Raw genomic sequence first — 13744 nt, 5'->3', positions numbered from 1 at the left:
TCACGGGATTTATTGAATGATGTATCAGCTAATATAACACCAGGGGAATGTTCCATGCATCTACTTGAACATTTGCTGATGGAACGGATCCAGTTACCTTTGGCGTGACGAGGCAATCAACGTAGGCAGAGAAATTGTTATAGCTGGACGTCATTCTCACCACCACTCGATGGCGTATATGGGATTTCGCACCTCCTACACCAATAACGGGAACGTTAGCCGGTTGTTTCGGAATATTCAATTTCTTCATCAAAGATTCCGATAACAGATTGATTTGAGATCCTGAATCTAACAATGCTCGAACTTGATATGCTTCGCCACTCTTGGACATAATATTCACCATAGCTGTCATCAGAAAAACTTGCTTGACTGGTGGACGGAACATACTGGAACAAGATGCAGTTACAGGCCTCTCCCGTGCTGGTTGCACTAGATCTGTTTCGGTTGATGCTGCTGGTATATTAGTTCTTACTTCCGGCTTGTCGCGTCGCTCGAAATGAACTAAAGTGTGATGCTTCTTGGAACACTTTCCACATGATTTGTCACTAGGACATGTTGCACTACGATGGCCCTTTCTTAAACAGTTGAAGCAAAGATGTATCTCCTTCAGCTTATCTTGACGCTGCTCTACAGTCATCTTCTGGAATGTCGGACATTTGAAATTCTGATGTTTACCGGAACAAAAATCGCACGCATATTCGGATGTTGCTGTCGCAGAATGTGACGATCTAGAAGGTCCAGATTTGAAGTTCGAAGCTTTGAAATTTGACGTCTTTGTAGCAAGAATCGTGGGTTCGCAACGTTCCAAAATCACGCACCGCTGCTTCAGGAATTCGACCATCTGCTCATATTCTGGAAGTTCGGTTTGGTTGATAGATGCTTCCCAAAGTTCGTGGGTTTGGTCGTCCAAGGCACGTGTTAGTAGGGTCACCACAAACAGTTGAGATACTCCTGTCAAACGTTGATTTAGTTTTTGAAGATTGTCCACATGACGGGTGCATTCATCGATGAGATTTCGGAGATCTTTCGACGACTTTCTTGAAACCTTCTTCATATTCAGTAGAGCAAGAATATGTGATTCAATTATCAGCCTTTGGTTTCCAAAACGTTCTTCCAAAATGTCCCAAGCTCGAGCGTAATTATTGTTTTGAATTGTTTCTAAATCAATTACACCTTCTGCATCACACTTCAATGAATTCTCCAAATGATACAACTTGACTGCATCAGAATCGTTTGATCGTTGCATTATGTCTTGAAATATTGACTTGAAGCGTGGCCATGATTCGTAACGACCATCAAAGGTTGGCAAGGGAGTACGGAACGATTGAGCTTGAATGATAACAGGTTGATTTGAGGATTGATTTACTGAAGCTGAAGTCGCAGGCATAGGTACGGGCAATGTTGCTCGGGTTTCTTTCTCGAATGCTTCGATCATCGTTTCTATTTTGATAAGGGTTTCGTTGTAAAGAGTTTCAAATTCAATGTACTTCTCTTCCTGACTAGTAACATTTTCTTCTTCAACGACGGCAACAATGGCATCATGGATATCGTTATATTCTTGATAAATCACCTGCAGGCTCTTGGAATGAACCCGCAGAAGAGGAAGTGACAGCCTTCTGTCTTCATTTTCTGCTGTGACCAAGAAATTGAAAATTCGCGTGACCTTTGCTTTCACTTGACCACGTTTCTGGATTAACAGTTTCACATCTTCCGGATTTTCCGGGTTTCTACGGGGTGGAGTACGGGACAACATCATCTTGGGTGGAATTATTCAATGGAACATTTGGCGTTTCACAAGAATCGCTTCACAAGTTATACGTCCGAACTGCAGTTAAATCGGTGGAAAACACGCACGAAATATCCGTTTAACAACAGCTCGCCAGTCCAGGATCCGGTTCGAAGGACCAATGTTTTGTATTCGGCCGTGAATCCAAAATAAGATGGCGGAGTATTGGACCGGGGATTGGTACGGCAGGACAACGAATCCAGCAGAAGAAGGCAGGGTTTCAAACTTGTATTATATTTATTTAATAATTGATTATAGTTATAATATGATTATAATAGGCTTGCTTCCTTCCTGCTGGTGGTCTTGATTGGTTGCCGTCCAGTGTCATAATGAACCAATCAGCTGATGCGCCGGCTATTTATAGTCGACCGGCAAGCTTCTGACGCGTGACGATTTGTTTGACCGTTGTCACTGGAGCTCTTGACCACACAGCTACTATGATCAAAAAATAGTATTTTGGGATCGTGTGTCGCATACAACCCTTGCAACGTTATTTTTCGCTACAGCTCTAGGTATTCCGTCAGGTTTTGATTCATTTCAGGATGTTTGTGAACCGGTATAAGTGACCAGTATACATAAAACATATTTTAATATCTGATTCTCTCAGCAATTGCGATTGAAACTAACTTTTTTTTCTATGTGAATGGATTGCAAGACAGTGATGAGTAGATTTTATTTATAATCAATGTTAAATAGGGCTTTACACCTCGCGAAAGTTTTCCGCCAGATTTTGGTTCTTGTGCCCTGGGGAAAAAAATCTGCGGACCAAATTCCTGAGGAACTTCATGCATACGTATATAAAGAAATCAGGTCATTATTTGAATATTATGAAAAATAAAGTACAAAACGTCGTTATTTTTGTTATTATATTTCACACATAAACGAAACGAATATTCAGATTCATGTGAGAGACGTGTACAACAAAATCAAATAGGGGGAATGACGGCTTTGGCAGGTTTTGTTCTATTATTGGCAGGGTTTTTTTTATGACTGACTAGGCTCCAATTTGGCCTAAGCATTCTTTGAATATCAAAGAGTATTGTGGCCAAATTTCAAAAAAATTGGTCGACAAAAACCCCCCTGCCAATAATAGAACAAAACCTGCCAAAGCCGTCATTCCCCCTATACTATTTCTTTTTATTAGACACAAAAAAAAATCATCAAGTTAACTACAAAATATGTGTATTTGTCTGTTTGATGCAAACATTGTGTTGCGATCCACAAATTGGTTATTAAACTAAAACTCTTGTGTTATAATGTTTGATACGGCCTTCGCCTTTTATCTCATCTTTCTAGGGTTCAAGTCTATCGTTCAAACGATCAATTTGTGTGTCCTCCGAAATATTGGCTCAAAACCGGAATATGTTCCCAAAGCATACTAATGAAGGAAACATCTGAACCAATTAGGACAAGCGATGAAAGGATTGTGTTTTTCACGTACGGAAATTAGTGAGAGAATTCCATAATTCCATTCCGATTGAAGCGATTTGGATAGGAAGAGTGGAATTGCCAACTTCCTATTGTTAACATTTCGTGGATAAATGGCGGGCTCTTCTCCCCATCTATTGGGTCAATCTGGGAAACGAGGGCTAGATTATATTATTGTTTGTACGAACTTTCTTCTGGAAGGAGATTCTCTATTCATCCCGTGGATTCGCACAAGTGTCTCTGATTATGGAACCACCCCACCCATTTTTGGCCCTTCGTACAGGAGTTTGATGAAATACAAACACCAATATAAGCATGATCAAATCTTTTGTCAAATATGGCCAGTGCTATCGGCAGGTGCCTTTCTACAATAGATGGTAGTATCATCATCATCACAAAAAAAAATCATCAAGTAACGTGAAGAGTTTATTCGGGCATATAGTCTATTCGGGTGAATGGTCTTTTCGGGCGAATGGTCCATTCGGGCGAATGGTCTTTTCGGGCGTTTGGTTTATGATTCCACATATTTTTGTGTCGGGTGAATTCGTTCATAGTTCTGCTTCATCTTCCTAGAACATTGTTGCCATTAGAAACGTTCATCGATTCATCTGCAGTCATAGTACCCACTTACCCCGTATTTTCACTTGCCCCGGGGTACCTTACTCGTAAAACAGAATCATTTTTTGTTGGATACCAATACTTTCACGCTAAAAGGTGCTGGTTGCATTTGACAATTCGTGACAGCGCTTGCTGGTTGCAGATGAAGTTACATTTTTTCCTCTTTGCAAGTCGCGTCCCAGGTCACAAGATAAATCATCGCACAAATGTGCCATGCGTCTCCATATGCTTTTGTGCTAATATGCAGCTGAACAGTTTCCAAAATCCCTATTTATCGTTTCTGCTAGAAGGCCCATTTTTGTCTGAGAAACATATATGGTACTATTTTAGTTTATCGTAAACCGTTAGTATTTTAATGTATATGAGCATGCAATCATGCAAACATGTAAGTGACTTCAACCCCGTCAACATAAAGCCCACTTCGTCTACCAAGGCCTTTGCGGTCTAGAAGTTTATCCGCCGACTAGCATAGTACTTTAAATATGATTCAGAACGAACGCCGCTCCCGATTTCCCAGCAAAAGTAATGCATTTTACTAAGAAATGGTAAAAATTGGTGATTCGTCAATGATACGTCGAAATGAAACGAAACCGCGAATTTGCAATTTCTTAGTTGCGGAAGATGATCGTGAAAGACAAATTATCATAGAAAAATCCAAGGTAAAAAAAGCTTTTCTAAAAATTCTGATAATAATATTCAGGATTTCGTGTAGAACATCATCGGAAATTGTGCTTAAATATTGGATGATTTTTTTTGTCTCCTTGCGTCACTTTTTCCTCGCACTCATTTTATGCGAGAACTATTGTCAAACATTTGTTTATAAAAAAATGTATGCCCGCAATGGGATTTGAACCTGAAACATTAACAACAATATATCACAGACAAACGGACATAACGAAAATTTTATCGTCCACTGTTTACTGGCCAATTTGAATAAGTAATAATAGTTGGCCAATCATTCACTAGTGGCGAGCGAATCGGTTTTGCTCGAGATTGACGTTTACTCACTACCGCCATCTGATTCATGATTTGCCTATGTATTTGAAAACAACAAATGTAGGCATGTAGGGATTAGGTTATATGCTTCACTATAAGGATACTACCGTTTATACTGGAAATGACACGAAATGGCCCGGATATGAAACGATTACCGGTCCGGATATGAAACGATACGACGATTCTTTTCAAACGAACGAACAAAGCAACTTTCCGCGCCAATCGAGGTGAGAAAAATGGTTATCCCTCATAAAGAAGTTTATCTTTCCCGAAAAACGATTCCCCGCCGAAAAATTCGATGACTGGGCATCTCGAGATTTAGAACCGTGGATTAGAAACATATTTAGAGCTTTTTAGTGGTACACGTACGAGACACTGAAGACAGCTTAATTGTTTAGGTCTAAATACGTATCTATAAAATAACAATCAAGTGGTGGAATCAAATGAGATAGTAATAGCTCATCTTATCGTAAGAATACTATATTGAATTTTGTTATGTCTTTCGAAAATTCGTACGGAACCTACACGAACAATCCCAACACTTTTGAATGAGAGGAAACTTGAGTCAGACGGAATTCAGCTGAGATTCGGCCTGAGCACATGATGCTATACAGGCTGTCCAGACCGATAACCCCACAATTAAACTTGTGAGTACTCTGTGTACACTGATTTCTTATCACATTATGATGTTATTTTTTCGTTAGTTACTGATTTAACCCCTTTTTGTAAATTTGTTCTTGATGTGAATGCGGTAAGAGTTCATGTTATGTGAAGTGTGCGTATCAGAGCGTTACGATTTATAAAAACATCCAAATTTTCTCACTGAAAGAACTACCAACCATATGCTTCGTGATTTCATTTGGATTGACATTGACATTGACTAAAAGATTAAGCCTTTTAAAATTGATGGCAACCACTTGGCAACTGATTGTCAATAATTCCAAGTGTTAATTAAACAATTCCACAGTTATTAATTACACGCTTTCTGGCTCATGCTTCCATATATGCATTCATTCACTATTTGTATAGCATAGCTATGCTATAGTGGAGATTTGTTTTCCCCCTAAGCTGCCGATTTCATTTAGGTTGTTTTTTTGTAACCGTGAATCTAATAATGAAATTTGTTTGACATAATATAAAAAATACTGACTAGACCATTATATTCTATAACAATATAATTGCAAGTTAGTGTTCATTTTTAGCAATTTCAATTCTGTCAAGAAGCATGTTATTGGTTTCCATACCATTTACCACAGCATAATATATAACATCGGAACCCATAAGTTGAAAGAAGAGCTATTTATTTATAACCGGCACCATAAAAAACAATTTAGGGTTCGTCGTTCGTTTCCTTCGGTATTTCCACGGTCAATTCAATGACCCATAAGCGTTCGTTCGCGTTCATCAGCTGGCCCAATCTGGCCATTGACCGAGACCGAGAGTAGCACTGACCGCCCTACCATCATCGCATCCTCCCCAGCGATCTGCCATCAGCTATAGTGCCAAGAATGACAGAGAGTTCATTGGCCGGTCGATTTTTTCTGCCAATGTGTTTGTGATCTATGTTGTATTTGGCACTGTTGATGGCGACGAGACGTTAGCTACGTTTTTTCATGTTATTCCCCGACAAGTAAATATTAACCATCGTCATCAATTGTCGAGACTCGGTGTGATTCATTGCCGGTGGTATTGCACGATTACTTTCCGTGATCGTTTGTCGTTTATTGTTCGAGTGATTAGAACAAGGAAAAGCGATTAGAAACTTTATCGGGATAACATAAGGGATTGCATATTATATACATCCTTGTGCAAAGCGTTAGGGTCATATCTACAGGGTTTTGCTTTTAGGAAAATGTTCAAATTTTTTATGTAAACAAAATGCAATGCTTGATTCTGCATTACTCGCGTAACTTACACTAAAACTTCTTTTTGGACAAGAATATAAAGATCGATCTTGTTGTATATAAGTCAGAAAGTAAAAATTCAAAACATAATTTGTCTGCTAAATATACACCCGTACATAAAGTCGCGTGTATGCTTCCTGGAACATGTTTCGCGTTATAAGAAGAAAAAATTGAAAGCTTTCCAGTTGAAGATCTTCACTTGTTATGCGGCTAGTTAATACTATTTAATTCACTTCTTCCACTTGATTGTCATACGTAAACTGCACGATTATTACTATTTAAACTATTGCAATGCTGCCCTTAGCCTCGTCTCGCGGTTGCATTTAGGGCCACTTTCCCCGATCTGTAAATGAATGAAAGCTTTTCTTAAGAACTAAACAGGAAAAATAAGGCAAGAAGACTCAAACGCGTAGCAGCTCAATTGCAAGGGACCGCCGAAAGCAACTAAAGCTACAACACAGAAACGGCTGGCGTTTCGGTACATTTATCTGAAATGTCAATTTCACTGTAAAATTTCGTTATAACAAACTGCATCGTAAACTATTGAATGAGCATTTAGGGCTATGCTCGTTTTGAACCTGTGTCAGAAATGGGAGCCCTGCCGAGATTACCTGTTCTTACCCCATCAAGAACAACAATCCGCCAAACATAACAACATGAAAACAACACCAACCTCGGCTAGGAACAGCCGTGAAGAATCGCCGATCGTATACCCAATGATGGGCATGATGAAATTACATAACACTCTGACACGGGACCAGAATGTGTGAGAGATTTTTTACTGTTACCGTAGTAGGTTTTCCGTTCCGTGTCGATGGTGGAGACGCGCTGCGCAGGCCCGGCTGACCGTTGTTGCTGCTGCAGTTGGTGATTCACGCGACTCGTAGGACATTGACCTTGCGCGCGGTGCTTGGAGTGTTCAGACCGCGCGGTCATACTATTATAATGCAATAATGGAACGGTGGGTTGCAAATTCTTGGAAGGATAGGAGAATGCGAATCGTTGATGGCGCAAATGGTTTTTGCCAAATCCTACTCACCTGATGCAGATAGGTGGGCCTGGAAGAGAAAGAAAATAAGTTCTAATTAATTTTTTGATATGACAGATTTGCTTCACTAATTATTGTTTTTTTTTAACTTTATTTATGTGATTTTTTATCTAATATAAGTTCGTCACATGCTGATTATATATGTTTTAAACCACATATCTTGCGGGATGTGGGATTTTGAATAGATTTTCGTAAACAAGGACCCAGTTTTCCGAGGTTGATGATGCATTATTTTTCTACCTTCCTCATACACGCTCCTTCCGGTAAAGATGACAATAGTAATAACATATTTGATCGTGTATCATTCATTTTTGTCTTTACCGTATATTCAATGTGCGTAAAACATAAGGATCGTTCCAAAACTTGATCTTTTGGTAGGGGAAGCTGGACACACATGATCCCCATTTTTGTTTCGGATGTTTCTCGATAAAAAATGCTCAAATTTATCCAGCTTTTCGCGCACGGTAATGGCGGCTCTGTGGGTTTAAGGGGTGTATCCGTCCCTGTACTTCTTTGACATCTGGCTTGGGTTTGACATTCCATTTTCCTCCTGTTCCAGGATGAGGGGAGAGGGTAATCGAAATGTCAAACCCAAGTCAGATGTCAAAGAGGTACAGGGACGGATACACTTTTAAACCCACAGAGCCGCCATTACCGAGCACGAAAAGCTGGATACGATTTAAGATGGACTTGATGAACAATTTTATTAGTTATTCAAAAACATCATTCGAAGAAATTATTTTTTCATGAAAGGACTACTGTACCAGTTTTGACCATGTTCCTAATTTGCGCAGTTTCTCTCATAACTCCAAAAGTAAAGCAATTTTTTAGGATTTTATTAGCTCTAACAGGAGATTTATCTCTTATCGTTCTTCGTTGTTGAAACCGATCGATATCTTTTTTTGTAAAATATGCATTTTTTAGGATTGGCCAAATTAAGCACTAAGGTGGCCAAAACCGGCACACTTCTCCTATGCCTCAATTATTGGATGGCTACCTATAACTGTAACTAGCATTGAGCTGATTTGGATATACAAGTATGCTCGGCAAACATAAAAATATTTTCTTCAAAGCTGCGTCTATACCTTCGACAAACATAAAATTTTGTTGACAGATGGGGCATTTTGGAAAGCACTTGCGATTGTTATGACTGGATGATTTATGATCTTTGTACTATCACTTTTAAGCCAAAGATATACATTGTTTTTCAGGAATTTCAGGAATTGCTTCTAGAAAACTTTAAGAATCTTTTTTTTTTTTAACTAATTTTATTTGCTAATTATCTAATACATGCATTCATCTCTTAGACTAGGTATTCCGTGTTTTCTTAACACTATCATCCTTATTTGCTATGTTACTTTTTAGTTATTATTAATACATTTCAATTGCCTCTGGTAGTTAGGATATTTCCTCTGGTTGAATTAGACCATGTAGGAATTACAATGTTTTCTACTTAAACTAAACTTAACCTAATTTATACTAAGGGTACAAGGAGCTAATCGTTGCAATAGGAGATTGCAACGATTTTTGTCTGAAATTGGAAATAATTTTGTTGGACATTTGTTGCAATGTCTCAATATTAGAAATTCTATGAAGTTCATTGGTACTATACCACGGAGGCAACTTCAGAATCATTTTCAAAATTTTATTTTGAATCCTCTGAAGTGCCTTCTTTCTGGTATTGCAGCAACTAGTCCATATTGGCACAGCATACAACATGGCTGGTCTAAAAATTTGTTTGTAATTCAAAAGTTTGTTCTTAAGACAAAGTTTTGATTTATAAGTGGATATAGACACTTAATATATTTGTTACATTTGGCTTGAAGGCCTTCAATGTGATTTTTAAAAGTTAATTTTTGATCTAGCAGAAGTCCTAAATATTTAGCTTCGCTAGACCAATTAATTGGAACCCAATTCATAGTGACAATATGTCTGCTAGAAGGTTTCAAATAAGAAGCTCTCGGCTTATGAGGGAAAATTATAAGCTGAGTTTTGGAAGCGTTCGGGGAAATTTTCCATTTTTGCAAGTAAGTGGAGAAAATATCCAAACTTTTTTGCAATCTACTACAAATGACACGAAGGCTACGCGCTTTGGCTGAGAGACCTGTGTCATCTGCAAACAAAGATTTTTGACACCCTGGTGGTAAATCAGGTAGGTCAGAAATAAAAATGTTATACAAAAAGGGCCCCAGTATGCTGCCTTGGGGAACACCAGCTCTTACAGGTAATCTATCAGATTTAGAATTCTGATAGTTTGCCTGCAGTGAGCGATCTGATAAATAATTTTGGATCAGTTTAATAATGTACAGAGGAAAATTAAAATTCATCAATTTTACAATCAAACCTTCATGCCAAACACTGTCAAATGCTTTCTCTATATCAAGAAGAGCAACTCCAGTCGAATATCCTTCAGATTTTTTGAGCCGAATTAAGTTCGTAACTCTTAATAACTGATGAGTGGTTGAATGCCCATGGCGAAAACCAAATTGCTCATCAGCAAAAATAGAATTGTCATTAATATGAACCATCATTCTATTTAACATAATCTTTTCAAACAGTTTGCTTATTGAAGAAAGCAAACTGATTGGGCGATAACTAGAAGCCTCAGCTGGATTTTTGTCCGGCTTCAAAATTGGAACAACTTTGGCGTTTTTCCATTTATCTGGAAAGTAAGCCAATTGAAAACATTTGTTAAATAAATTAACCAAAAAGGATAAAGAGCTCTCAGGAAGTTTTTTGATAAGTATGTAGAAAATACCATCATCACCCGGGGCTTTAATATTTTTAAATTTTCCTATTTTTTTTTTATTAGCTTTATTAAGGAGACTTGCAGCCCCAGGCTGGCTCGCCTCCGAAATTTTTCTAGTAATAGATCTCACTTCATCCAAATTAGTTCCCAACGAAGGGTCAAAAACATTATCTTGGTTGAGAATGTCTTCGAAGCTCCGTGTAACCTGATCCTCAATTGGACTAGTGAGACCTAGACTAAAATTATGGGCACTCTCGAACTGCTGAGCAAGTTTTTGAGAAAAATATATTAAGCTCTTTTAGTGGAATGTATTAAACCGTCTAAGACGAATTAAGTACTGTCCATTTAATTCCACCAGTTAATTTTCGTTATCTTTGCAGATACGTATTTCGACCACAACTGTGTGGTCGTCTTCAGTGTCTCGTACTTGACTCGACTTGAAGAAAACAATCGCAACTTACACTATTTAAACTACGCTAGGTACCTAATCTAATCTTATTCGCCTACTTTATTTACCTATACAGTAAATTACTTTATTGTTTAGGTAGAAACTTGAAGAGCCAAGAGCTGCCATTTCCCTGATCCTTATTCAACAGTGCTGTTTGTACCTGTCGGTGGATTTCCAAACTCTCAGCTACATCGAGTTTCCATGGGACAGAGACATTTCTTAAGATTTTAATATTTGATGCCGTAATTGGGTGATTTTCCTTATACACATGCTCTGCTACCTTAGATCTAAATTCGTAATGTAATCCCTTATCGTTTTCTCTTTTTTTGCCTTACTCACTTCCGCCATATGTTCCTTGAACCTTATATCTAATGATCTTTTTGTTTGGCCTACATAGATTTTTTCACATTGGGAACAACTTATCTTATAAACGCCTGCCTTATTCAACATTTCTACTTTATCCTTCGTTGAACCCAATAGAGACTTGAGTTGGTTGCTTCTACTGGAGAATACTAGATCGATGCCGAATTTCCTTAGTCGAGGGCGTAGCTGGTTGGTGATGTGTTTATCATATGGGACCGAAACTCTTTTCAGCGGCTCCTCTATCGGTGTCAGCGTTGTATGTCCATTTCGTCGTAGGGTCCTTTCCTTCTTGTTGATGATCGCTCGTATAGTCCTCTCCTGGTATCCGTTGATCTTCGCTGTTTCCAAGATGTATTGTAGTCAGTGTTGTAAAATGTCATTTGCATTCTTTTTCATAATTTTCCCAGAACTTTTTTCAGTAGTTAGCTATCAACTATCAAGTATGGCGAACTTATAGCGCTTAAATGTGGCTACAACTTTGTCTAACAAGAAATTGCTGTAAATATGTAATCTGGGGCGTGGGAGGAAAAATGTCATTCAAATGACTTTATGTCAAATGACACGTGACATTTTGGAGAGATTTCACTCTCTAGCCTCAGATGTTATATTTAGAGTAATGTACCTTTGGACAAAAATATAGCACTACTCAAGCGTTATGCGTGCATCTAAAATTTTGAAGTAAATTTGGCTTCCGAAGAAAGTTATGAACAAATAAGTCAAATGACATGCAGATGACATTTTACAAGCCTGATTGTAGTTCCTTCGTTTTTCCTTCTTCGCTCAGGGGTATCGTCTGCATCCTGTGGATCATGTGATGAAAAATGGGATGACTCTCATGGTGTTCGTGGGCTTCCTGTAGATTTCGAGGCTCAATGTTGTATTTGCTTCCCTGATGACTAGTAGATCCAAGAAAGGTAGTTTACCTTCTTTTTCCTCTTCGAAGGTAAATTTGATGTCCTTATGCACGTTGTTTATCGCTTCCAAAATCCTGGGTAGATCATTTCGGTTGATGATGCTGAAAATGTCGTCAGTGTTATCTACCACCACTTCTGGGGAGTAGTATTCCTTGTTCCTGTACCCAGGATTGTTCAACGCATAAGGACATCAAATTTATCTTTTGAAGAAGTGTGAAACTACCTTCGGATCTACTAGTCATCAGGGAAGCAAATACAACATTGAGCTGAAATCTCGGAAGCCCACGAACTATGAGAGTCATCCAGCATCGAACCATTCGTACCAACATAAAATGGCAGCATTTCATCACATGATCCACAGGATGCAGACGATACCCTGAGCGAAGAAGGAAAAACGAAGGAACTACAATACATCTTGGAAACAGCGAAGATCAACGGATACCAGGAGAGGACTATACGAGCGATCATCAACAAGAAGGAAAGGACCCTACGACGAAATGGACATACAACGCTGACACCGATAGAGGCGCCGCTGAAAGAGTTTCGGTCCCATATGATAAACACATCACCAACCAGCTACGCCCTCGACTAAGGAAATTCGGCATCGATCTAGTATTCTCCAGTAGAAGCAACCAACTCAAGTCTCTATTGGGTTCAACGAAGGATAAAGTAGAAATGTTGAATAAGGCAGGCGTTTATAAGATAAGTTGTTCTCAATGTGAAAAAATCTATGTAGGCCAAACAAAAAGATCATTAGATATAAGGTTCAAGGAACATATGGCGGAAGTGAGTAAGGCGAAAAGAGAAAACGATAAGGGATTACATTACGAATTTAGATCTAAGGTAGCAGAGCATGTGTATAAGGAAAATCACCCAATTACGGCATCAAATATTAAAATCTTAAGAAATGTCTCTGTCCCATGGAAACTCGATGTAGCTGAGAGTTTGGAAATCCACCGACAGGTACAAACAGCACTGTTGAATAAGGATCAGGGAAATGGCAGCTCTTGGCTCTTCAAGTTTCTACCTAAACAATAAAGTAATTTACTGTATAGGTAAATAAAGTAGGCAAATAAGATTAGATTAGGTACCTAGCGTAGTATAAATAGTGTAAGTTGCGATTGTTTTCTTCAAGTCGAGTCAAGTACGAGACACTGAAGACGACCACACAGTTGTGGTCGAAATACATATCTGCAAAGATAACAAAAATTAACTGGTGGAATTAAATGGACAGTACTTAATTCGTCTTAGAAGTTTTTGAGCCTTTTCGTCATTTGTAAATAAAATTTTATTTCCCTCTTTAAGCGCTGGAATTGGCTTTTGAGTAGAAATACTAGAATAAGAGATCGGCGAAGACGCCATCTTGTTTCCAATCGAACCGTCAAAAGCGGTTCCATTTCGACTTGTTTACTTTTTGCGCCCATAAGAAGCAAGCAAAAAGTTCAAGTGCTGCCAGTATCATTTTCACGATTTCATGCATTTTCATACGT

At 38.5% G+C, this 13744-nt stretch overlaps 2 protein-coding genes across 2 annotated transcripts in view; both read right to left on the bottom strand.

The window, feature by feature from the left end:
* LOC134219073 (ecdysone 20-monooxygenase) overlaps nucleotides 1-13744 on the bottom strand; it is a 147888-nt gene that overhangs the window by 91609 nt on the left and 42535 nt on the right. Inside the window, exon 3 of the mRNA XM_062697744.1 lies at nucleotides 7772-7790. The gene's annotated coding sequence lies outside the window, so the exon portion shown is untranslated. The remainder of the gene's footprint in view (nucleotides 1-7771; nucleotides 7791-13744) is intronic.
* On the bottom strand, nucleotides 29-1756 carry LOC134222136 (uncharacterized). Its single transcript, XM_062701278.1, has one exon. It carries the CDS (start codon nucleotides 1754-1756, stop codon nucleotides 29-31), a length of 1728 nt encoding a protein of 575 aa, XP_062557262.1.

Source organism: Armigeres subalbatus, chromosome 3 (genome assembly GCF_024139115.2).
Source record: "Armigeres subalbatus isolate Guangzhou_Male chromosome 3, GZ_Asu_2, whole genome shotgun sequence".
NCBI classification, from domain to species: domain Eukaryota; kingdom Metazoa; phylum Arthropoda; class Insecta; order Diptera; family Culicidae; genus Armigeres; species Armigeres subalbatus.
This window is presented reverse-complemented; position numbering and strand designations above follow the sequence as displayed.